Source organism: Mus musculus, chromosome 11 (genome assembly GCF_000001635.26).
Source record: "Mus musculus strain C57BL/6J chromosome 11, GRCm38.p6 C57BL/6J".
Classification (NCBI taxonomy): domain Eukaryota; kingdom Metazoa; phylum Chordata; class Mammalia; order Rodentia; family Muridae; genus Mus; species Mus musculus.
Window position 1 is genome coordinate 11101458 of NC_000077.6, and position 26634 is coordinate 11128091.

Genomic DNA, 26634 nt, shown 5'->3' on the forward strand with positions numbered 1-26634 from the left:
GCAATATCCCTTCAAACCCACCCAGGAGGTTAAAACTGTGCAATTCCTAACATCAATGCTGACAGCATGTGGTACCATGGGAGCTTTCAAGGACTTCTAGTAGAAGCATAAAAGGTATAAAGACATTTTGGAAAGTAACTTGATAATGTCTTGTAAATCTATATACAGATCATAAGCACAATAATTCATTTTTTCTGAAATGTATGTAAAAATTACAAAAGTAAAAAGTATTCAATCTACTTCAAGGCTTATAGTAAAAATGTAGACATCATACAAATGTCCATTAACAAGTGAATGGAAGAAAATCAAATGGTAGAGCCATGAAACAGAACATTCCATGATAGAAAGTAACAGCTTCCTGAGGTGTATAGTTATAGAATGAATCACAAAATCATAGTCAAAAAGGCCAGATATTATATAAAACGTATGACTCTCTGAATAGAAATCCATAAGCAAGATGAAAGTGACTTTGGAGATTAGGATGTGTGTGGTGGAGTTGGCAGCCACATAAAGAATTGTCTTGAAAATATGGTAGGGGGATTTCTGAATAGATAGCAGTAAATATTATGATTTGTGTGTTAGATATACATACATGCACATTGGTTAAAATGCATCAAAGTCTATAAAATCTGCATTGGTTGATATGTAAACTGTTTCTTGAATAAACAGACTCTACATCCTCAGATGATGACCTAATGTGACCTATCATATGAATTTATTTCTCACAGATCAAAAATGTTTATTATTATGATAATTTGGCATTTGGTACAAATTTAATAGCCACAGACTCAATGAGAGCCAGCAGTGATTCTTCATAAATAACAGCTGTACTCATGTTAAATAGAGGCCACTGGCTTTATGGGAAGCCCTGCTAATGAAGCATTGAAGTAGTTTAAATAGACAAAAATGTTGGAAGATCCAGGCCCCACCAGGCATGAATCTTCTGACAGTGCTAGGCTCCACAGAACAGAATAATTAGAGACACAGGCCTCCCACGCTGTGCAGAGCCATGGGACTTCAGGAAGGCTGCCCTCCCCCTTTTCCTAACTAGTGTGACTGGTTTCAATTGAATCCATTTTATAGTTTACTTTATATCTGAACTGTAAATTTATTTTTGTAATTGTCTAACAGCTGTAAGCCAAAGGATTTGCAGTTTTGGGTATTTGCATATGTTTAAGTAAAACTATAATAAAAAGAATTTTATAAGGGACCATGTGGACAGTTTCTCTTTTAGAATAGATCAATACATTACTCAAAACTGGAATATGCTGAGTGTTTCTAAATGGTGTTGTAATTGGAAAGTGTCCAGAAATCTTGACTGGAAGTTGGGGCTGCCAGGAAGAAAAAAAAATGTAACAGAGCTGGCAATGGGAACTCTGTGCACAATTCAGGCCAGTTCTGCCTCTGAAAGCACACAGGCAGAGTTGCTGGGATGGTATGAAAGAAATTCTTGTGCAGAAAAGGCAGTGGCTTAATTTCTGAGTGAGAGGCCACTTTTGAGAACTCTGAAGATAGGCTCCAAATCCACTTACAGTCTAATCATTATGGTGGGATTTTGACGTTTGCAGATATGCTCAAGACCCACAGTTTGAACTGTGACAGAGCTGAATTCAATTAGAGAACTTAACAAAGAATTTGAATTACCAGAGCTGTGAATGTATGTTTGCAAGAAAAAAAATATCAAATCCAAATCAGTTTGGGAGAGGAAGGAGGAGGTAGAAGAGAAAAGTAGAGGAGGAGGGGAGGAAAGGCAAAAAGGATGAAGGAGAAGAAAAGAAAAGGAAAAGTGGAAAGGGGAAAAGTGGAAAGGGGAAAAGGGGAAAGGAGAAAGGGGGAAGGGGGAAGGGGGGAGGGGGGAGGGGGGAGGGGGGAGGGGGGAAGGGGGAAGGGGGAAGGGAAGGGAAGGGAAGGGAAGGGAAGGGAAGGGAAGGGATGGAGGAGATAGAAGGATGGGAGAAGAAAGGGAAGAGAGGGGAAGAAGAGAAGGAAGAAGAATGAGGGGGAAACACTGAGTGTAGATGACCTAGCAGCTAGAGATAAATTCCAAACTCTATGAAACTGGAAGCCTCCACACAGCATCATGAGGAGTTGACTTGTCTTCTTTGAATTTCCTTTGGCATTGTCTCCATTTCAGGTAGAGCATACCACATATGGCACCAAACAAGAAAAGATGCTGCCTTTTCGGGATTTAAAACAACTGTGGTTCACATGAAAAGGATAACATTGGATAAAGAAAATCATAATACACAGGCTATATAATCAAAGAGGTGAGAATTCCCAAAAGAACCTAAAAGGAAATGCTAAAGATCAAAAAGCAAGCAAACAAACAAACAAAAACAAACAACAACAACAACAACAAAAAACGACTAACAGACATGATGAAGAATGCTTTTGATTAGTGGGCACAAGAGGTCAGACAAAATTTGAGGCTGTCTGGATAGAACTTCCTGCAGCTGCTGCTGCAGGAACAACAACAAAAAACAAACCAAAAACAAACAAAACAGAATAAAGAAACTGAATAATGTTCAAGAAAATGGAGCTGATCACAGTCATCTATAGGATGGAACACAGGGCCCCCAATGGAGAAGCTAGAGAAAGCACCCAAGGAGCTGAAAGGGTCTGCAACGGTATAGGTGAAACAACCATTTGAACTAACCAGTACCCCCAGAGCTTGTGTCTCTAGCTGCATATGTAGCAGAAGATGGCCTAGTCGGCCATCATTGGTAAGAAAGGGTCCTTGGTCTTGCAAACTCTATATGCCCTAATACAGGGGAACTCCAGGGCCAAGAAGTGGGAGTGAGTGGGTAGGGCAGCAGGGCGGGGGAGGGTATAGGGGATTTTTGGGATAGCTTTTGAAATATAAATGAAGAAAATATCTAATTTTTTTAAAAAAAATGTGGGAAAAAAAGCAAAAAACAAACAATCAAAACAAGAAAAAGAAAAATTAAGAAAATGGAGCTGAAATACTCCAATTGTCCAGTAAACACTCAGATGACTAAGAGTCAAGAGAAGAGGAAACCAGAAGAGGAAAAGAAAAGAACTCCCCAGGAAAGTTCACTGTTCACTTTGCAGGCTTTAATTGTTACTTTAAAAGTTTGCCATAGCAGACACTAATCCCAAATAGGCTGATTTCCAGCCCTCAATCCTCTTGCTGCCTCAAAATCCTCAAAAGCTCAAGTAAGTTGAAATTAATTGTGATTGAAGATATAAGAATATATTAATTATCTCCTTGTACAAAGCTCAGTAGATCAAGTAACTCCACATAAAGCCAGAGACACTGAAACTTATAGAGGAGAAAGTGGGGAAAAGCCTCAAAGATATGGGTAAAGGGGGAAAAATCCTAAACAGAACAGCAATGGCTTGTGCTGTAATATCAAGAAACGACAAATGGGACCTCGTAAAACTGCAAAGCTTCTGTAAGGCAAAAGACACTGTCAATAAGACAAAAAGGCCACCAACAGATTGGGAAAGGATCTTTACATATCCTAAATCAGAGAGGGGACTAATATCCAATATATACAAAGAACTCAAGAAGCTGGACTCCAGAAAATCAAATAACCCTATTAAAAATGGGGTACAGAGATAAACAAAGAATTCTCACCTGAGGAATACCGAATGGCTGAGAAGCACCTGAATAAATGTTCAGCATCCTTAATCAGAAATCAGGGAAATGCAGATCAAAAAAACCCTGAGATTCCACCTCACACAAGTCAGAATGGCTAAGATCAAAAATTCAGGTGACAACAGATGCTAGCGAGGATGTGGAGAAAGAGGAACACTCCTCCATTGTTGGTGGGATTGCAAGCTGGTACAACCACTCTGGAAATCAGTCTGGTGGTTCCTCAGAAAATTGGACATATTACTACCAGAAGATTGAGCAATACATCTCCAGAGCATATACTCAGAAGATGTTCCAACTTGTAATAAGGACACATGCTCCGCTATGTTCATAGCAGCCTTATTTATAGCCATAAGCTGGAAAGAACCCAGATGTCGCTCAAAAGAGGAATGGATACAGAAAATGTGGTACATCTACACACACAACGGAGTACTACTCAAAATGGAGTACTACTCAGCTATTAAAAACAATGAATTTATGAAATTCTTAGGCAAATGGATGGATCTGGAGGATATCATCCAGAGTGAGTTAACCCAATCACAAAAGAACACACATGATATGCATTCACTGATCAGTGGATATTAGCACAGAAACTTAGAATATCCAAGACATAATTTGCAATACACATGAAACTCAAGAAGAAGGGAAACCAAAGTGTGGATTCTTTGCTCCTTCTTAGAACGGGGAACAAAATACCCATGGAAGGAGTTACAGAGAGAAAGTTCTTAGCTGAGACAGAAGAAAGGACCATCCAGAGACTGCCCCACCTGGGGATCCATCCCATAAACAACCACCAAACCCAGACACTATTGCATATGCCAGTAAGATTTTGCTGACAGGACCCGGATATAGCTGTCTCTTTTGAGGTTATGCCAGTGCCTGGCAAATACAGAAGTGGAGGCTCACAGACATCTATTGGATGAAACACAGGGCCCCCAATGGAGGAGCTAGAGAAAGTACCCAAGGAGCTGAAGGGGTCTGCAACCCTATAGATGGAACAACAATATGAACTAATCAGTACCCCCTGAGCTCGTGTCTCTAGCTGCATATGTAGCAGAATATGGCCTAGTTGGCCATCATTGGGAGGAGAGGTACTTGGTCTTGCAATGATTATATGCCCCAGTACAGAGCAATGCCAGGGCCAGGAAGTAGGAGTGGGTGGGTTGGGGAGCAGGGCATGGGTAGGGTATAGGGGACATTCAGGATAGCATTTGAAATGTAAATGAAGAAAATATCTAATAAAAATATATTCAATACATTTAGTAGAGCTGAAATGTACAATCCTTACCCAGTCCATAGTAATAAACACTGATGTCCCATGTCTGAATATTAATCTAAAGATATATTTTTAAAATATATTTTAAAAATGAAGAACAAATAGACTTTCCAAGCAAAGAGAAGTTGAAAAAAATTGTTGCCAGTAGACTTGACTTACAAAATCACTACATAAGTGAAAAAAAAACACATATTTTGCATATTTTCTTCAGTGATCGACTTGGATGCTACTGAACTTGTAAACTTCTTTAATCTAAATGCAAGCCAGCACCTGCATGATAGGAGCTCATATGCTCAATAATAAACCATGTATCTGATGAATCAAGGGACCGGCTACTTAACTTCATCTAAGGTGGAATGCTAATGACTAGAATAATGAACCAAACCTAGTAAGTTGATATAAAGGCTAAGATGAAAGGCTATCAATCAGCTCATAGCTCAGCACATGCAACCCTAAGCAGAGAAGGCTGAACTGTTCTCAAATGCAGGTAAAGTCTGTGTATCCTCTGTGTATGGTGGGACTAGGTGATGAACACCTCAAAAACCCCACCAAATGTTTCTTTCTTGAACATGACAAGGGAGTAGGAGATAATGTTATCATAGAAAAATAGAACAGAAATGTGGGGTCCTAAAGCACAGAAAGATTTCAGACATCTATGCCTGGAGCTAAAAAGAAGGCATTTCTTTCCATAACAGAAACTAATACTTACCTAGAAGTTTCCTAAGTAGGAAACAGACTGTTCTGTATGGTTGAGACTGGAGGTGAAACAGTGAGAGATGCAGAGAAACCTACTTTCCACTATATGTGATTCTTTGTTAATTCTTCTGATAACCATAACTACACACTAGAGATGTGACATGTGCTGCCTGCCTGAACTTCAGAAGTGCTATAGAGACTGGAAGTGATGCTTAAACAGGTATAGTAGGTCTTCTGTACTTATGGTCTCATGTCCACAGATTCAACCAATTATCTATCAGTTATTTTCAGAAGCGAGCTGAAGAGATGGCTCAGAAATAAAGGTCAGCTGCTGCTCTTGCTGAGAACTGGAGTTCACGTCCAAGCATACGTGTTGGACAGCTCACGATTGCCCGTAACTCTAGCTCAGAGGCCTTCTTCTGGCCTCCACCCGAACTTCTACTCATTTGTACATAGCCACCTATGAAAACACACAACACCCATGCAGGTAATAATTGAAAATAAATAACAATATTCAGAGAAATTGCATGTTCACTAATCTGCATACTTTTTCATTAGTCCCTAAACAATTAATCAACTATTTGCACAATATTTGCATTGTTATAGGTGTTGTAAGTGATCAATAGATGATTTGAAATGCATTGAAGGAAGTGGATGGGTTCTAAGCAAATAGTACACCTTTTTGTGAAGAATTACAAACATAAGATTTAGTGTCGCAGTAGAACCTTGGAACAAATCCTCTATGGGTACTGAAGGTCACCTAAATATGTAACATATTCCAAATGCTCACATGTTTGTATTAGAAAATAAAACTCTCCCCAGGCAATTTAATGGGTTCCATCTTTAGCTAGACTAACTCAAATCCATACCAATTATAAAGGATGAAGTGTACCATGGAAGTCACTGTGAGCAGAAGGAGTCTTTGAGTAGTCTCATCAAATCTTTATGGTCTAACTGGCTACTTCTCCTTGGTTTTAGAGTCTCTGCTCTAAGCACTTACTACTGATGGTTTTCTGCAGAGCCTGCACCTGCTTTTGCCTCATATTTATGTCTTTGTTGCTGTCATTGTCCTTTGTACCCCAGATACTGCATGTTTCTAATATGTGGATTCCATATTGAGGTGTTTTGGAGGGAAGACCCAACTCTGTATGCCATTTGAGCCCCAGGCAGGTTCTTGTGCAGCAAGTACCCAATGTCCCAGCCCACATCTACAGCCTGGTATCGGAGTATCAGGCAGGAGAGAGGAACTTGAGTCACTTACAAATGGAGTACCATCTACCCTCAGATTCCATCCTTGCTCAAGGATGATATCCAGAAAGTGTGGAAATGCCACAAAAAATTTAAAGTTCCTAACTTTACTGTGGATTGTTTTGGAAGCTAATCAGCTCAGGGGCAAAGGGACAAGTCATACCAGGGACACAGGTGCCTGATTCTACCCTGCATGCTGCTGACTCCACATCAGTACACCCGGAAACACCTCCCATTTTTACCCTGTTCTCCAAAAATCTCTGCCTATTTGGGGGACAGACAGGGTATGTGCAACACTGCATCTTCTGTGTGCCAGTCAGGGCTGATAACTTGCTCTTTGGAAGACCAGGGGCCAAGAATCTTCCAAAACACAAAACTTGTGTCTAAAACCCTTGAAGCACCTGAAGGGTTTTGCCTTTATTTAATAAACATAGGCCCTTTTTTATTAGAGTACCATACCTGCCATGGCAGTCCCAAGAATTCAGAAAAACCTGCTTACATCACTTCCAGACCAATAAACTCTGATCAATTATTATCTTTCATAATAATTATTTTCAAGACCATGTCTGCGCATAAATATCAATGCCCGTGATGCTTCTCACACATTGGTTTAATTTACAATATATGAAAATGAATCCCTGGAGACCCAGGAAGCTTTTGCAACTGATTTTACAAAAACCTGAGTCATCCATTCGATTATCTGAGCAGATGCTGCTGACTTTTGGCATCATAGCAGAAGGGATGAGTCCCTGAAGTGTGTTGTAATCAGGCAGCCTGTGCAGCAGGTCAGCCCAGGGAACAGTAACTCTCAACCTCAGGCATGTATCAAAAGGGTAAGCAGTAACAGAGCTGTTGCTCTGTCGACTGGTAGCCTGCTCCATGGCAGAACTTTAATTAGTGGCTCCCTTAATAGCCAAGTCTGCTCTGTGAACATCCATAAAAAGCCATCTGAACATGACTGTGGCTTCTCTCACTCATTAGCTTTAGTTAATGGTCAACCTTCATCCTGAATCGCAAAAATTCTGCTTACTCTAACTTCAGGTGAAAGTGGCTTTTGTTCCCCTCTGGCTTTTGGAAGAGGAATATTTGACATCACTTCCTTCTCTGGCTCAAGTCCAAGGTTCAAGTTAAATGTGTCTTTGTTTACAGTGTGGACTCATTGAAGGCAGCTCTTCTTTATCTAGGCCTATGTCTTAGGCAATCAGCAGGCCACATGGCAGAGCCCTCCACATTCCCTGCTTTCCTTGGTCTACTCCATGTGCAGAGAACATGAATTCATAGAGGTCTTTTCTCCTTGAAAGCTTCCTTGTACTTTGCCAGTCACAAGAACAGGCATCTTAGTAGTCAGCAGTGTCTGCTACTTCTGGGCTACCTCCACCTTCTTCCTTACCAGGAAAATCAACAATTATGTGTAGATGCTGGGCAGACCACATAGGAACACTTCTGTTCCTTGGGCATTTTCAGTCACTGTAACTTCATTCTGTATTTAATTTTGTTCCACCTGATTTTTATGCTTAATGCACAAATACCTGATATCTTCAGTTCCAGCAGATGACATTGTTATATTGGGTTCTTCTTGGCCTTGTCACTTCTCTTTGCTTGGAAATGAGTTGGTACTGTCTATCCCAACCCAATCAACCAATCTTGCTTTTCCTGCCAAGAAGTTCTAGCCCCTTGTCTTCAGGATCCACACCTTCTGTATCTTGTTTCCCATCAAGATATTCTCCCTCATCCATATCTCTATTGGTTTAATTTCCCATGACCTGGCAAACAGGCATGGAATCCAGTTATAACTGGTTACTAGTAGATATACAGATGCTAAGCAGATGAAGTCTCAGGAACTGAACTGGAAGGATACACAATCTGTCCTAGTTTCTTATGTCACCACTGAACCTCTGCCCTTATGAGTGTGTAGTCTGGGTGGTGAAGCTTTGTAGTGTTAGCTGAACAGAAAGCCAAGCTAACTGAATTTCCATGAGATGCTTCTGGAATGACCAGCCCTCTCTGGATGACAACCAGGCTAAAGTGAAGCTCTGCCCACCTCCCATTCCTTTCTTTCTTACTTCCCTACTTGCTTTCCTTCATCCCCACGGGGGTCTCATTAGGACCCTCAGCAGTAAGAATGGAAAGATGAATAAAACACAGCTCAGCCATTTAGTTAGATGTTATTTTCTAGGTGAGTATTAATACCCTAGAGCTATGAAAAAGTTGAATGTTATAAGACAGTAATAGAGACATAAACCATGCCTAGATGGAGAAGCAGAAGGCAAGATTAATTTTGCCTAAGGGGACAGAAAAGGTGACCCACCTGCTTAGAACCCACATGTACTGCTAGTGCTCAGAGCTACCCTGGAGCTGATCACACATACTCATCCTGGCCACTGATTATAGCTGTACTGCCACAGACCAATTTAACTCCTGAATGGAGAAAGAAAGGGGGAAGGAATAAACTGGGTTAAAATTCACCACAGGAACAGCAACGTAGCTCTCTATTCACCCAAACTACAAATCCTAAACACTTGTAGATTCTTTTTTTCTTTTAAAGATATTAGAACCCCATGTTTTAAAGCTAGGCTTGGTGGAGTTGGATAAGGCAGGTGTCACCTTACTCCCTGACAAAGGCCTTTCTGCTGCTGTTATTCACTCCCTAACCTAAAAGACAAAATAAGGAAGAGAGGGAAAGAGAAGAGGAAGGAAATTGAAAAAGAAGAAAGGAAACATGAGAAGCAGGGAGGAAAATGGACCTCAGAAAGCCACTGCATCAGCAAGAGATGAAGGACAAATTCCTGCTGTGCTGGCAAAATCTCCTTTGTTTAGTTGTTGTGTATAGGGGTTGTGGTATGTTATAAGGAGGACAGTATTGCAGTGACAGATCTGATCATGCTCTTTTGGAGAGGGTTGTAGAAGGTCTTTGGAACTTGGGGCTGGGAAAGCCATTGAGTACTCAGAGACCAATGGGATACTCCTAGGAACCTTGGGAGCTAAGAATCCTGAGAGAAATACAGATGATAAAATCCTGGTCTGTGGAGTTTTAGAGAGGGAAGATTAAAGATTCCATCCAGATCGTACACTATTTTGAATTAAGAGTCTGTGTTTCTGGTCAGCTGGAGCAGAAGAAACAGAAATGATTAACAGCAGACCAACACCACTGAAGCAAAACCTTTGCTTTACTGGAGCAATTGGTGCTGATCAGCTGGAGCTAAGAGATAAACACTGTTTAAGAAGAGATCAGGATCATCAAGAAAAACTCTTCTGGGAAGTCTTTCTTTGGAGTCGGCACAGAAAGTTGTGATCCAGAGGCAGCCAAGGCTGTTCCTTATTCCAGCAACCTAACTTGGTAGTGTCAAAGTCACTCATGTGATGCCAACGGATGTCAACGGATGCAGCCTCCGTTGCAGTCAAAGCCCCAGAACTGAATGTGTTATGGAGGGAAGTTAAAGCTTGATCCTGAATAGCATGGTCAGAGTCCCCAAAGAAAGCCCAGGAAAGGCTGGAGATGCCAATATCATGGGACAACCCCCAATGGCAGCAGCAGATGTAGAACAGAGTCAGCAGGAACCTAGGAGATAAGTTCTGTGTGCCTAACCCCCCTGAAGGAGCCCAGAAGATTGTGAATGAATCCCCAGATTTCTGACATTGAGCTTTACAGTGTTGGACTTTCTTGTCTTGCGCGCTGGACTGGCCAGCAGTAACGACGCTGCAACAGGATCCTTCTGCACACGTTTATTGGGAGAGCTTGATTGCAGAGGTGAAGAGACCCGGAGCCCAGAACTGGTGCTGCTTATATAGGCCTAGGAGAGGTGTGTCTCACACCCGGATTGGTTATGCACTATGCCTCATTTGCATGTTCCTCATCTGATTGGCTACTCTCTCTCAGTACCTCATAGAATCTCATTAACATACCTCATTTGCATGTCTCACATCTGATTGGTTATATTCTCAGTACCTCTTTAACATGCCCGGGCTAGGCAGTGACTTGGCAAAAAGCTTTACTGCATATGTACACATTGGTTGTTTGTCCAAACTTATGAGTGGTGGCCAGCAGTAGCCAGCGCCACTCTGCAACGGCACATGTGGCTTCCCACAGGACTTCAGTTTTTCTTTGTTAGAATTGTGACTTTGCCCTGGTTCTTCCCTCTTGGGATAAAAAAATAATAATAATAATAACATTTAATTTCATAGCTCACAGTTGAGAGACTTGAACTTTCAACGAGATTTTGAAGTTTTATAGAGACTGGATTGCTAGAGAGGCTTTGGATTCTAAAAGAGACAAGTTATTTTAAAGAGACTGATTTTTAAAAAGTGCTTGGACTTGTAAAGAATGCAGAACTTTCAGTTATGTATGTTTTATATTGCAATGTTAGTTTTCTTTGGTTTATAGACACTGGGTTTCCCTATGTAGCTCTGACCATCCTAACTCACTCTCTTGCTCTGTAGAGCTGGCTGGCCTCTAATTCAAGATTCACCTGCCTCTCGGGGATTAAGGTGCTGGGATTAAAGGTTTATACTACCACCACCTGGCACAATATTAATATTAACAACCCATCTTGGGAACAAATGAGAAAGGAAAGGTTCTAACTGAAAAGTGATGGTCTGTATGTCACTTGACAAGGGGTTAATCGTCCGGATTGGTTTTTATTTTAACTTGAGACAAGCTGGAGTCATTTTCGAGGAAGGAACAGCAACCAAGAAAATGCCTGCATAAGATCAGGCTGTAGACAACCTTTATGACAATTGTCTTAATTAGTGATTGGTGTGAGGTAGAAACCCATTGTAAGTGGTGCCACCCTTGGACTGTCAGTCTAAGAAGGCATGCTAAACAAGTCTTGAGGAACAAGCCAGCAAATTATCTTGGTCATAGAGATTCCCTAAATTTTTGCCAGTGTGCATGTGGCTATATGTAAGGAAAAGCAGCCTCCCAAGGAATTTCCAGGTCTTATTCTTTCAGGTCTCCACTTAAACCTTGATTCATCAACTACACAGAGGCGGAGAAAATAGTTCCTTCACTCCCAAAGGCCTGACCCTGCAAAGTTGTGTGTCCCTATCTGAGCACCGTTGGCATGGAGAGTAACCACTGTCCAAGAAATAGATATTTCCTTAGACATCTCACTTTGGAGATTAATTTGAACATATACCACTGGCCTTTAGTCCTTTATCCAAGAAAGGAAAAAAAAAAAAAAAAAAGCAGATTCTGCCTTCAAGATCAAAGGGGAGCGAACTGACATCAGCATTCGAAGAAGCCAGCAGCAGCTGCAGCAGCCAGCCTCTGTGGTAGAGGAGAACCAGAGTGTATGCTGTTTGAAATCTTCCACCTTTCTTGTTCGTCCTTGTCTGTTCCTCTGGGTTTCTGGATGTAAAGGTGGAATAAACCTCCCTACAGTCTCTGCTAACACATCCTTGGAATTCCAAACTCAACAGTTTGGTTTACATTTCCAACAGCAGCAAAAGCAATCTGTTCACTGAGAGCAAAGCCAGAGGGGGCCAATTAGGGGAGAGGATTTTAAAGAAAAGAATAAACAGAAAGAAGAAAAGCTAAGATGAAAGGTCCAGAGGGGAGTGAGTGACAAGTCTGAGAAGGAAGCCTGAGTGAGCCTGACAGGTGGGCTGAGCAGCGGCTGCCAGGGCAGCGCGTGCTGCTCAGGTTTCCTACCCACCGAGGGCAGGGCAACGCCAGCCCTGGTGGCGACGCCTCGTGAGCGTGGGCAGCGGAGGAGGGAGCGGGGTGTGAGCCCTACGCTAGGCAGCTGCGACAGGCGGCGGGCGTGCGGCTCTCAGCCAGCCTGAATCCCATTGGCCCTCGGGACGCGCTCCGAGCTGCTCCTCTCCCCCAGGGCGCAGAGGCTGCCCACTGGTCCGCGAGCTCGGTTTGGAGAAATTCTTTGCCTGGCTAGCAAGGAGAGCAAGACTGGGCTCTGGCGACTCCCTAGAGCACGCTTCATGGTGGAGACTCAGGGAGGAGAAACCCAGGGATGACAGGCAGAAGGCAACACGGGCACTGACAGGACTCCAAGAAGGCTACCGGCCACCAGCAGCCAGATGAACAGGCTGGGTCAAATGCTCTAGCTAGGTGCATGCGCCTGGTGGAGCGCGCAGGTCGGACTGTGCTCTCCGCGGTCCGCCCTGCGCTGGTGCCCGGCCGGTACCAGGATGGGCACTGGAGCCCCAGGGCCGCGCCCGCTACAGCCCGGCGTCCCTCCTGCGTCCTGAGCTCATGTATGTAGGTGCCACTCCGCCGGGGTGAGGGTGCATGTTGGAGGTCCGCACCGCAGGCATGGGGACGCCCCCGGAAAGTACTCTATGGCCGATCTGAAGGAGAGGACCCCTTCCTGCCTGCCAAGTTTTAAATATGGGCGACTCGCCCTGAGCTGAGGTCCACTGGCATTGGCGGTGAGCCAGAGGCCAGCCTTAATTGGAGTCCTAATAGAAAGGGCTGGCAGAGATAGAGGGGGACAGAGGCACTGGTGCGCACGGAGAGGGTGAGTGTTTGGCAGAAGCAAATAGAGACTGGAATGTCTGTACCCAGCGATGCCTGGGGGGCTCTAGACTCCTTTGGGTGGCAGAAACTTTGAGATCCACAAAAGGCTGGAAGAGGCCCTTCAGTAAGATAGCCTTGGCCCTAGTCCTATGACCCTGCACTCCCCTCCTTCCTTCTCAGTACTCCCTGGGCGAGCATCACTTATCCATCACCAAGACCCCTCCAGGTTATTTGCTACTCCAAGATAGCGCTCTAGCCGGAAGCAGCGCTCACAGTCACCCTCCACATCTCCTAGTGAAGAGCCAATACTGGAAGTGGGGTAGCGGCTAAGGAGTAAAGCCTCAGGAATCCTGGACCCGGCCAACCAGGCAAAGCCCAGATAGTGCCTAGGTTAGAGAACAGAGGGGCATGTACTCCCTAGAGAGCAGGCATCTAAGAAGTTACAAATGAGTTGTGGGGTCTTCAGAGTAGCAGCAAGGTTTTGGTTTTGTTGGAAGGGGGTGTTTTTCTTTTTCTCTCACTTCTCCCCCAGCTTCCTTTCCATGCACAAACCCCTTGGGCAGGAGAGGAAGGGTTTCTCTTTAATTTGCGCGCACGTTTGTCAGTCTCCAACTCCACTGCGGAATTCTCTGTTTAGAAACCTGCGGGAAATGCGGCCAAGACTTAGGGAGGGCCAGCCCAGGTGCCAGGATTTGAGCTTTGAGTGCAAGCCTTGCAGCCCGCACCCGCCCGACTTGCTGCATTTTTCTGGGCTCCGCATCCTAACGGTGACCATCTCCAGCACTAATCTCCACTGCAGGAGACCCTCGCGGCCGGTGTTTTTCTCCAACTTGGCTTGCTGTGTATTCCTGCACATGTGTGATGTCTGAGAACCTCGTTATATACCAGACACTGGGCAAGTTGCCCCCGCCCCCGGCGTCCAGCTCGTTAATCTAGAGGGATGCTAGAGCCCGGGCGGCGCCGGGTCGGGAGGGGGCTACGGCGGGGCCGAGGTGCGCGCGAGCCGCGGAGCTCAGTTGTACTGCTGTTCTCTCCGCAGGGACGGCGACTCCAGGCTGGCAGCGGCGCGCCCCCGGGCTGTGAATGCGACTCGCTCATCGTCCGCGCTCCCCGCCCGCCCGCCCGCCGGGACGTGGTAGGGGATGCCTAGCTCCTCTGCGATGGCAGTTGGCGCGCTCTCCAGTTCCCTCTTGGTCACCTGCTGCCTGATGGTGGCTCTGTGCAGTCCGAGCATCCCGCTGGAGAAGCTGGCCCAAGCTCCTGAGCAACCCGGCCAGGAGAAGCGCGAGCACGCGTCTCGGGACAGCCCGGGGCGGGTGAGCGAGCTCGGGCGCGCCTCGAGGGACGAGGGCAGCAGTGCCCGGGACTGGAAGAGCAAGGGCAGCCGCGCGCTCTCGGGCCGGGAGGCGTGGAGCAAGCAGAAGCAGGCCTGGGCTGCCCAGGGCGGGAGCGCCAAGGCCGCGGACTGGCAGGTCCGGCCTCGCGGGGATACCCCACAGGGGGAGCCCCCGGCCGCCGCCCAGGAAGCTATCAGCCTGGAACTCGTTCCCACACCGGAGCTGCCTGAGGAATACGCCTACCCGGACTACCGCGGGAAGGGCTGTGTGGACGAGAGTGGCTTCGTGTATGCGATCGGGGAGAAGTTCGCCCCAGGTCCCTCAGCCTGCCCGTGTCTGTGTACGGAGGAGGGGCCCCTTTGCGCACAGCCAGAGTGCCCACGGCTTCACCCGCGCTGCATCCACGTCGACAACAGCCAGTGCTGTCCGCAGTGCAAGGAGAAGAAGAACTACTGCGAGTTCCGGGGCAAGACCTACCAGACTTTGGAGGAGTTTGTGGTAAGAGGCAAGCGCCTGCTGGCGACTTGGCACCTTCTGAAAAGGGGCACAATGGCTTTGGTTCTGTGGCATATCCCCACCCCACCCCTCTCTCTTTGAAGAGAATGATCTCCCTCATTCTCAGAAGTAGAGGGCAGTTTGGTACCCCTTTAAGATGCCCTTTCTTCCGTGCTGGGATAGTCCTTGGTAGAACTATGTGGGCACTCTTTATTGGCTGATCAGGTATTTGCTGTAAAAAGGTTACTTTGGACTGAAGCCTTGACACTAAGGGAACAGCTGCGGGGGTTATTGGCTACACTTTCAGCATGAATTCATTGCTCCTAATTTAGAAGTGAAGTGCTCAACCTGTTTTCAAACACGGTGTAAATTACCCTGCCACTTGGGACATAGTCTTTAGTTAATGGCTAATTAAGGAAGACCATTCATATGCATAAGCCATTCCCCCAGATCTGGAGTTCAGACTAACAAATAACTGTTCTAAGTATCAAAAGAAAATATTTTTACTTACTAGTTGTCAAAGCATGCTGGAAAGCAATATCAAGAAGCCCAGTTTGTGGTTAAGTGTTTTAACCTTAGAGAAATGCAATGCATTTTATTTCTCTTGATCTTCTGCATTGGGTTCCAGGCTAAGGTTCTCACATAGAGTGATAGATCAGGCTAGGAGGTAGATTATCTATTTCTGTTTTAGAAAGAAGAAACTGAGGCAGAGAATATTTCTTAAATGTTCTAAAGGTAGAGCAGCTAACAGAGCAGATTGTGCCAAGCTAAGAAATTCTACTCTATAGTTTATGCTTTCACCCTTACCTTCCACTTGAAGCATGGTCAATTCCTATTGGAACCTATTGGTGTGCATGGAGGTTCTACCCTGCTTGTATGTGCTGGGCATGGTTCAAGGAGCATTGTCTGCCTCTCGGTTAGGAACCTTAGAAATGTACTCATGTCTGCATTTGCAAACACCGAAAAATAGCTCTGGTCTTTGGTTTAGCATTCCAAAGACATTTTTTCCCCTACCAGCAGAGATCACCCTGAAACTCCAAACCCTAAAGCAGAAGTTGGAAGCCTTTTAGGATCCCCTGTAAATTTGTGGATCCCTAGACTCCATGTGTGAAAGGCAGATTAATGAGTGGAGTGAATACCGGCCAGTGTTCGGAGCATAGTGAAGTGTTCAGCCAGGAGGAACTGATCTACAGATAATCTGAAAACTGTGTAACTGGCATTGTGTTTTAGTTAGGAAACATAGGTTTCCATTTGGATTTGCCTGATGGTCAAACGCATGACTACAAGAAGACATGCAATGCCTGATGTGGGAATCTTTTTTGCTGTTTCCTTTAAGAAGAGGAGCCAACTGTTCCCCAAGGCTAATGAGCAGGGAATAGCGGCTTCAGCACCTTAGAGAAAGACAACTTTGATAAAAATTTTACAGGACCCAAACTCAGGAGATGTAGAGTCAAGAATACTATCCTCAGAATGGCTCCTGTGTACTGAGGATGCTGCCAGAGAACTCTCCAGATGTTCTGGAATCCCAGCAAAATTCTCTCAAGTGGTTTGGGTTCATAAGATAATCGGAGTCTTATAAAGTCAAAGACAAACAGTTGCTTTTAAATTAGTAACATGTGTTGCTTGTTCTGGTTATAGAGTTCCCCAGCACTCTAGAACAGCTTTGTGAGGTGAGCTAAGGAATTATTTTCCTATAAAATAAAGAGCTGTAACACTTCCCAGTGGAGCTATCCCTGCACCTGAAATCACAAATACAGGAGAACTCAAACTTCTGTTATCATAATGCATTGCCAAATTCTAGGAGGAAAAACAAAACAAAACAAAATCTGTCTTTTCCTTTTTGGGGGAGGGCAACCTCTTGTTTGATTCTTGCCTGCAAAAACTGGTATTGTATAGATAGAAATATGTTTTCAAATTCTGGAAAAAGGGGTGATAGTGACAAAGGAAACAGGAAAGATTAGAGTTTTCACATGTTCCTTCTTTAAATGGCTTTTCATACTCTCCCCCTCCTCTCCTACCTCCTCCCCCCCTCTCTCTCTCTCTCTCACACACACACACACACACATGCATAGAGCCAGAGGTCAATATGTGCTGTCTTCCTCAGTTCCCACCTTGTTTTTGAGACAAGGTCTTTGAAAGTGAAGCAGCTCACTGATTTGGCTATCCTCACCACATCTATCCTCTGGCTCTATCCTCCCCCCCCCCCCCCCCCCGTCTGAAGCATGAGCCTTATAGGGGTATACCACAGCACCTGACTTTTAAACTCTGGTCCTCATACTTGCAAAGCAAACTGGCTGAGCTATCTCCAGCCTGACTTTTCATTCTTAACTTTCAGGTGGTCTCTACACATGCTAGAATGTCATGTGTTTGGATATCACAAAGCTGTCACTAACTTTAACTATGTGCTTTCTATTATAATATATAGTTTACATAAAGTTTACTCTAACTTATGCTTGCTCCCTGATATTGGTATCAAGTAAATTTCTAGTCATTGCTCTCATTTGAGAAGACCCATAGAAGTCATTTGTGCCTGTGGCTTTTGCTTCTCGACATTGTACAAGGATCCAACACTTGGATGGGAGGTTTTGCACAGGATCAGTATGGAAGAGTACAGAGTCAGCTTCAAGTCCTTGGAGGTCTTGGATGACAATGGATGGATATTTACCTTGCAAATATACAATGTTCATGTAGCAGTCAGAAAGAGAGAGAGAGGCGGGGGAGATTATCTGTCCACCAATGTACAACATACTAGACTAATGTTCAGAACTGTTTTCCTTAGCACAGAAGGAAGGGAACTAGAAATAGTTAAGAGGAAGGGGACTTTCTTTCCTAAGGAGATGCAGAGCCCTGTAACAGGCTGGTCTCTAATTTCTGACAGAAGAAATTGCTGGTCCTTCCTGGTGGGGATTTGAAATAAAAAGCAGGTGAAACTCTGGGGGTGGCAGCTGCTAGCAGTTGCCTGTGATGTGCAGAGCATTTGGCGCCTATAACAGATCAGCATCAACTTGGTTCTGAGCTTCCCTACCTTTGGCCACATGCTTCCCAACCCTTTCACTGCAGACTCTCACCTCTGCTTTTCATCTCCTTTCTGGATACTTTAACCCTTATCAAATCTAATACTATTTATGGATACAAACCAGTAGAAAACTTTAGTTCTCAACAAAACACCTCAAAGGTGTTCATTGTGACAAAGATGATAGCCGCACTCCTCTGGATGGCTGTAATCCCATTTCTATTCCTGAATAGGAGGTCAGGTTAGTAGTAAAACCGTTTACTACTGCCTCTTGATTAGTTACCAACTGTCTTGTTCTTCAACTTAATAGCAAACAGCAGACATCCAACACAGAACAAGTTCTATCTGCTTTGTCCTTTCGAGGAATATTAGTTGGCTAGGGTTTCCATAACAAGTACCAAATTAAAAAAAAAAAAAAAGGTTCCCTACTATGTAGAAATGCATTCCCTCATGGTCCTAGAGGCTAGAAATGCGAAACCAAGGCACATGTAAGCTCGATTATGTCTAGGGTGTTTTCGTTGACTTGTAAAAGGCTGTCTTCCCTCATTATTTGCTCTTTTTTCAAGTATTTGTATTCAGAGTTCCTTTTTCTTTTCTCTTTTTCTTTCTTTCTTGGTGGTGGTGATTGTTGTTGTGTGGGTTGAATCAGTGGCCTTCCATAAGACAAACACTCTAAGCTAAATCCCCCAATCTAAATTTCTTGCCAGGATACCAGTAATGTTGGGTTGTTACTCCAATGACCTCATTTTAACTTGGTTTCCCCTCTCAAAGGCCAGATCTCCAAATGCAGTCAAATTATTAGATATTGTATTTGTGACTTGACCATATAAGTCAGAATATAGTTCACTCTGAGTACAGATTGTCAATGACCAGAAAACCAGAGTTCACCTTGTGGCAATGAGACCAAGGGAGAAACAAGATAGGTGGAGTGGAAAGGGACATATCTACATAGCCAAAGGCACAGGAAAAGATGGCAATTCTAGACCCAGTGAACATCAGCTTGGCCCATATAATTGTGTCAGTTCCATTCCGAGTGCCACTGTTGGCGTTGGTATGTTGCTTCTGTGGCTGCATCCTCAAGTCACAGCAGCTAGAAGATGACTCTGCTACTCTGTTGAATTTTAAACCTATCCCCCATGATGACTACCATTTAGTGAAGAAGCAGACTGAATTTGAAATTCATTAACAAGAAGTAAGTTTATTTTGATCTACCCAACAAGTTGTTGCCCCTGTGGGAATTCTGGTTCTGAAGGATTCGTGAAGGTATAAATGGAAGTCTGTAACCGGTTCAGTATCTCATTCAAACCAATGGAACTCATGGGGCTCACTGCAGTGAGGCTGTGTTAGATAGCTAACACTTCATGTTTCCTTGCTTCTGGTTAGAAAGCAACAGCTCAAGGTATTCAGCATGGTTAGCAAAGCAATAAAAAACTCAACTGGCAATCACTATGTCTTTAAAGAAGGGAATATGAATTATTAGTAGGCATTGCTTGATGAATTGTCTGTTAGATTTCAGAACTGTTGAGAAGCAAAGAAACTTGGGATTCCTACAGGAAAATTGGATAGGGGCCACTGAGTTTAAAGCAAGCTCACTCTCGTCTCTCTCTCTCTCTCTCTCTCTCTCTCTCTCTCTCTCTCTCTCTCTCTCTCTCTTTCTCTCTCTCTGACTCAGTATCTGGCTTACCATTAACTGTATCACAAAAATTTCTAGACTTTCATCAATGAGAAGAGTATTTTTACATGAAACATAGAACCAAACCTTCTGTCTAAATAGATGTCTGTTGCAATTTTGGATAAATGCCAGTAAAACAGACTCAATCACATTTTTAGTCTAATGGTGTTTACATTCTTTTGACTGGTATTGGTTGCTTAGCCAAAAACAATGCTATTACTATCTACCCTCACTGAGCAAGTATCATTTTGTGTGTGGCAGTGAGAATGGCAATTAGATCCAGATACTTGTACAAAAAGAACATTTACACATACTCCACCACCTGAATGACATTTATGCCTAATAAATAACTGAATCCATTTAGCTAAACATTTATTTATACACATTTATGATGTTTTGGACTCAAAATACAATAAATGTCTGTGTCTTTTAAATTATGAACTATTGAATAGTAATGAAATAAAGACATTTAGTCCTAGGCAACCCATAAGAGCAAAGGGCAATGATTCAATAAGTCACAGAACATTAGGTCTCAAGAGATAGGCAGGACCTTAGTGAAGACCATATCCACCTGGGACCCAACAGTCAAATCCATCTGAAGGTTTCCCAGTAGTTAGCTCATCACTGTGACATTTGTTTGTCTAGTGCCAATATCAAACAAGTGAAAAGTTCATGTCAATATGCAGCTGTCTAGTTCCTGTGGCAATGGGATGACTTTTAGCAGCTGTGGAGGGACAGCCTTAGGAAGTCATTTGCTCACACATATGGCTCTTTCTCAACATAGTAGTTGTTTCTATAGACAGTAGTACTCACATTTCCCCTTAGAAAATGTGTACCTTATTCAATGCCATACAGCTGCGTGTACTCTGAAGGAGTTCTAGGATCCTCACACTATTTACTGTCATGTCCCACTTTCTTCAACTGTAGGTATGGAGTTCTTGGCATGTAGACATGCTAGTGTGAGTCTTGGTCTGCCACATATCACACCCTGGAACACTTTCAGGCCTGCCTTGTTTCCTGGCAGAGTGCTATAGGCAGTACCCTGAACATCTCTTACCATCAGAAAAAAAATTGAGAACAGTTTGCATTTATGACACTCTGAACAGATGTAAGAAAAATCCTACCCTCAACCTTTGTGCAGATGCTCAGATGAGTTCTCCTGGAAAGATTGGCTGTGCCATTATGTGGTTTAGATCTCCCTGAGCCTCCATCTGAAGACACCATAGTCGTCAATTACTGATTAGTAGAGCTGTGTTGTAAGAAATTTTATTCAGATTAAAATCTCCATATTTATACATTCTGACATAAAACCCATCCTGGCAGTTCCTTCCTCAAAATATTTTAATTTACATGAGCCATGTACTGAGCTAGATATTGGAGACTGTATGAGAAGCAAATAAGACCCTCTAGTTGACAAGCAGGGCCACTGTGGTATAACATATCTAGAGGGGCTTGGTGGGAAGATCTAAGGAGACAAGAGGAAGCCATTCTTCCTTGCTATGGCTCAGCATTAGTGACTAATGAGTTCAGTCCTTGGTGATGGCCTGTTTTTAAATGATAGGAGCCTCCAGGACAGATGTCCCAAGGGAAAGAAAAAGCTGTTCAAACAAAACCATTATCAGTAAATGAAAGGTAGACTTTCTACCCAGGCTGGTTTGCTCTGAACCATCCTTCAGAGTACTTTTCTGACCATGTAGTTGGAAGTCTTGTTGCCTCTCGTGTTCCTAGGCTGATATCCTGCCAGCTGGATCTCTTGTCTCATTCTATTTCTGTCAGGCATTGGGGTGCGGCCAGGACATGGCCTGGCTTTCGAATCTGCAGAAAAAGATGATGTCAGGCATCTGCCTGTATCCTTGTGAGTTCTCTCAGAGGCCCTAGGACAGTAGAAAAGTTCTAAGACCAACAATTAAGCTGCTCTGTAGTTACATTCATTTCCAATTATTTAAACAAGAGACCATTACTTCCATGACGATATGAAAGATGGGCAGAATTCTACCTTTTACAAAATATACAAAATCCTGGATATGATTTAAAACATAACCATATTTTTCAGTATTCAATTAAAGTAAGAAAATCTATTAATAAAATCAGAGGGTTTTGATTCACAATTTTGGAAATTATAATCCATGATTGGTTGGCCTTATTGTTTTTGGCCAGTGGTGAGGGGCTATGCATATCATGTTAGGGGCACATGGTAGAGTAGAATCAGTCACATCAGGATCCAGGATCAAAAAGAGAGGGAGGGCCAAGCCAAGGTACCTCAATAACCTTCAAGCACATTCTCTCAAAGGCTATGGATCTGTCTGTAGATCTATTGATCTGAGGTCCCACTACCTCCCAATAGTAACATTTCAGAACTGAGCCTTTAATGTGTAGATTAAGAGGGGACATAAAATGTCCAAACCTAGGAACATCTTTTGAAAAGCAAAACTGAGATAGTAAGAAAGTAAAAGACATTGATCCCTAGAGGTGGAAATTATAATCCACACAGCAAAGTCTGACTTGGAAGAGAGGCCCACTGGAAGCCTCCTAGCTCTGATGGGACCAGTCTCATGGGTCTAGGAATCCATGAAGGGAATTAGATCAGTATTTGCTTTATAAAGTTGTTGCGCGCGCTCAACAGGCCAGGAAGAACGACGCTGCTACAGGATCCTTCTGCACACGTTTATTCAGTCCTGTTTCTTCTTTCTCCATATATCTCCCTTGTTTATATCTCCCTTGTTTTTATATCTCCCTTGTTTTTATATCTCCCCTGTTTATATCTCCCTTGTTTATATCTCCCTTGTTTTTATATCTCCCCTTGTTTTTATATCTCCCAATAATAACAATCCTCTCTCGAATAATAATCCTCCTCTAACCCGGGCCTCTCACTCTTTTATACTCTCAGTTCCCATCCACGCACAGCAGGCCACGCCACCTCACCAGGCACGCAGCCTCAGCTAATCAGGGCAGCAGGGGCAAATCTCCACCAAATTGGATTCACCTGTATCCTGGTACACCTGCGCAGCACTCAAGATGTTTGTGTCTTATATGAGGAAGTCAGGTGCAAGTCATATGACTTAGCTGCAGTCTCTGGCGCCTTTAGGACTGCCACCACACCTGCTCCTAACATCTCCCCCTTTTTTCTTTTCTGGCAGAGAGAATGTCTGTAGATAGCCCCCCGCAGCCATGCCCCTTACCCGTCCTTGGGAGACAAACAGCATTGGTTTGATCCCTGTCTTAGGTTGGTGACATGCCCAGGGAGTCTTATCACTGACTACCTCTCTATCATGCCAAGCCACTCCTGGGGAGATTGTGTTTTGCTTGCGGCAGGTGCATCAAAAGGCCAGGATATTAATTAACCTATGGCCAGATCTTAATTGCTGCAAGCAAGCCTCATGGGTGAAGGTAGAGGTCTGATCCCCAGTGTGCAAGCATAGGGGCCCTACACAAAACCATCCCTTAGGCTCATCACCCAGAGAGGTCTTGGCCAGCTCCCGTGTCGTTTTTCCTGGGGGAAGGGAACTAGGACACTGAACCTTCATGCAATCAGACATGCCTTCCACAGGATGCCAACAGCAAGCTATCCTCTGTGCAGTGCTTAGCCTCGCACCCCACGGCATAACGCAGCATAATTTCTTTTAGAGCGGCAAACCAAATCTGAGGAGATTGTCCCGCCTCCACTGCAGCAAAAGCCTATGCTACCATGGCGAAAGTGCAGGCCGCACACTCTGCACCTAACACATGTGCCAAACACAAAAAACACACACACTATAACAAGCATACATCCCAGGGCTCTCATCCCCGCTCATCTTCCCTGAAGCAAGGGATAGATAGCCAGAGGGGCTATCTCTTTAAGAGGAATTCAGGGATCAAAAAGCGTGGAAAAATTTGAATGTCATGTCGAGCTGGTATCGGCTTCTGGAATACCGAAAGGATCTCTCATCTCGGCTCCATCCTTTGTGCTTGTGGGATCATCCACCACATCCACAGGGGCAACTGGATCAGGAGCCTCATTCTTGCAGCGTCTCATCAATCTCTCCGGCACCCAAAGAGGTTCCGTCTGGTCCTGTGGAAACACACAAACAGACCCTCTCGCCCACATCAACACCTGATCTGGTCGATCCTCTCCAAATCTCCAGACAGAAGGTCCACCTACAGGTGGCTGCTGAGGAGGCATAGGGAGAGGACGCAGAAGCTAATTTGCCTTCCTCCTCCGCCTCAGCTCTTTTATTTTGTCCTTTCTGTCCACCTGATAACACTGTGTCTCCTTTCTTTTTCCTTTTTCTTTTTAAGCCCTTCTCCTCTTCCGACATACTTTCTTGTTGCTCTGTAAGGATTTTCTGACCTGTCTTGACTGCCTCTACACACAGTTTCAAACAGTAACAGAGTCCATATATCAGAATAAACAAGACCAAAACTATCAGACCTACCCACAAAGGGTCAATGGGAGAAAAAAGCATAACTACACAGCGAGGATCTATTGATCACTACACTGAGGTTATCATAGTTCCTTAACTTGTCCCCAAACCAGGAACCTTAACTTGTCCCAAAACCAGGAACCTTAACTTGTCCCAAAGCCTGCTTCCTGGCAACTTTATATTCGCCTCTATTTTATCCGAGGTCCTTCCCAAACTCCTGGGTTACTTTGTGCCTACTTCCTGGCAACTTTATGCTCACCTCTATTTTATCGAGGTCCTTCCCAAACTCCTGGGGTCACAAGTTTCACTCACCATGAACTTACCCTGCCGGCAACCACTGACTGCTGAAAGTTCTGAACTCGGTGGGGGAGTCGGTTCCCCATACCAATTGTCGCGTCCGCTCTTGACCAGCAAGAACGACAGGACCACCAGCCCTTCTAACAGCAGTTTATTCAGTCTTCATCTTTCTTCTTTCTCTTCATCAGTACCGTTCCCCAGCTGAAGAGTTCTGAATCCACGCCGGATCCTTCTCAACAGTCTGTTTTACGGGAACACTTCATTAACCCCTTCTTCCCCGTTATGCAGTTCTGAATCCTCCCTGTAGCAGGGGGTCTTCACTCATGCCTGAAGATGTTTCTTTTCCCAGGTTTTCTCGTCCCAGGTCTTCTCGTCCCGTCCCGAGTTTTTCTTCCCGGGTTTCAGCACCACTTGTTGCGCGCGCTCAACAGGCCAGGAAGAACGACGCTGCTACAGGATCCTTCTGCACACGTTTATTCAGTCCTGTTTCTTCTTTCTCCATATATCTCCCTTGTTTATATCTCCCTTGTTTTTATATCTCCCTTGTTTTTATATCTCCCCTGTTTATATCTCCCTTGTTTATATCTCCCTTGTTTTTATATCTCCCCTTGTTTTTATATCTCCCAATAATAACAATCCTCTCTCGAATAATAATCCTCCTCTAACCCGGGCCTCTCACTCTTTTATACTCTCAGTTCCCATCCACGCACAGCAGGCCACGCCACCTCACCAGGCACGCAGCCTCAGCTAATCAGGGCAGCAGGGGCAAATCTCCACCAAATTGGATTCACCTGTATCCTGGTACACCTGCGCAGCACTCAAGATGTTTGTGTCTTATATGAGGAAGTCAGGTGCAAGTCATATGACTTAGCTGCAGTCTCTGGCGCCTTTAGGACTGCCGCCACACCTGCTCCTAACATAAAGTCAAGATCTATCCTTAAGGGCCTTAGCACAGTGGTTAAGGAGAAAGAGACTTGGGGTTTCTTTGAGTTTCTGCACTCACATCCTCTTACAGGTGTGAAATTATTTTGCTCTTCCCATGAAGTGAAAAACACAAGATTTTCTGCTTTCCTCAAGTTAACTCCTTGAGAAGAGACCCAAAGTACCTGATCTAAATAAACACATACAAAGAAGATGCACCTTCCACCTAAGCTTCTCGAACCACCACAAAGAGCATTCTAAGCAATGTGAGTCATCGCCAAATACACTTGGATTAACTGGAAGAATCAGACTTACTAGCAAGAGTTAGGCAAGAACAAAGCTGTTGAAACTCTTTGAGATCCTAAAATGAAAAATGAGTGCATTTAATATGAATCAAGAGATGGATGCTAAAATAGAACATCTAGGTAAAAGATTTAAATGCAATCCAGCTACTTGCCATGCTTAAAAACAAAAAGAATCAAATGCAACCTATATTAATGAGGTGATACCAAAAGAGAAGTTTGTGTTGAATAGTAAGTGAGTTTAGCCAAAGTAGGTTTGTGATGGTTACTCGTCCTTGTCAAATTGACTAGATTTTGAGGGCTCTAGGAGGTACACTTCCCTGGCATGTCAGTTAGAGGTTTCCAGTAGGAGAAAAAAAAAAAACCTGACTATGAGCTGCACCATCCAGTGGAATGGATGATCAGTTGAAAGAAAATTGGTGGGTCAAATTTAATAGCAGAGTCATCTCTTTCCAACTCCTGACTGAGGATGCAATGTGGTGACCCTCCATCTCACATACCAACACCCTGACTTCCCCACCATGATATACTCTGTATTCTCTACCTTGAAGCAAACCCTTCTTTAAGTTGCTTTTGTTCATTGCTTTGTATCACTAACAAGAAAAGTAGCTAATGCAAGATTAAACACTGATGAAGGGTTAATTTAGTGAGCTGGCAAATAAATATGAAGGAGCAGACATGCGGATGGAATATAGGAACGAGATGTTCCACTGCAGAGAAGAGACACGCTAAGGTCTAGTGGTTTTTAACTAGACTGAGAGAGAAATCAGGAAACAGTTCCATGACTTTGTGGTTACAACACACACCAATTTTCTGATTCAGAAAGCCTAGAAAATATAAGCAAGGATAAAGAAAACTTACCTACTTTTGTCATTCTGAGACT

The 26634-nt window shown here is 44.0% G+C and overlaps 1 protein-coding gene across 5 annotated transcripts in view; it reads left to right on the top strand.

The window, feature by feature from the left end:
- Window positions 1-12410: 12410 nt before the first annotated feature.
- Vwc2 (von Willebrand factor C domain containing 2) overlaps window positions 12411-26634 on the top strand; it is a 155428-nt gene continuing 141204 nt past the window's right edge. For 3 of the 5 annotated variants that reach the window (XR_380971.3, XR_380970.3, XR_001780018.2), the window contains exons 1-2: window positions 12416-13052; window positions 14354-15149. Coding sequence is in view for 2 of the 5 variants with exons in the window: in XM_006514734.4 (XP_006514797.1) it covers window positions 14457-15149 (693 nt within the window). In the remaining 3 variants the exon portion in view is untranslated. Of the gene's footprint in view, window positions 13053-14353; window positions 15150-26634 lie in introns of all 5 variants that reach the window. The other 2 variants (XM_006514734.4, NM_177033.3) reach the window with 2 other exon arrangements.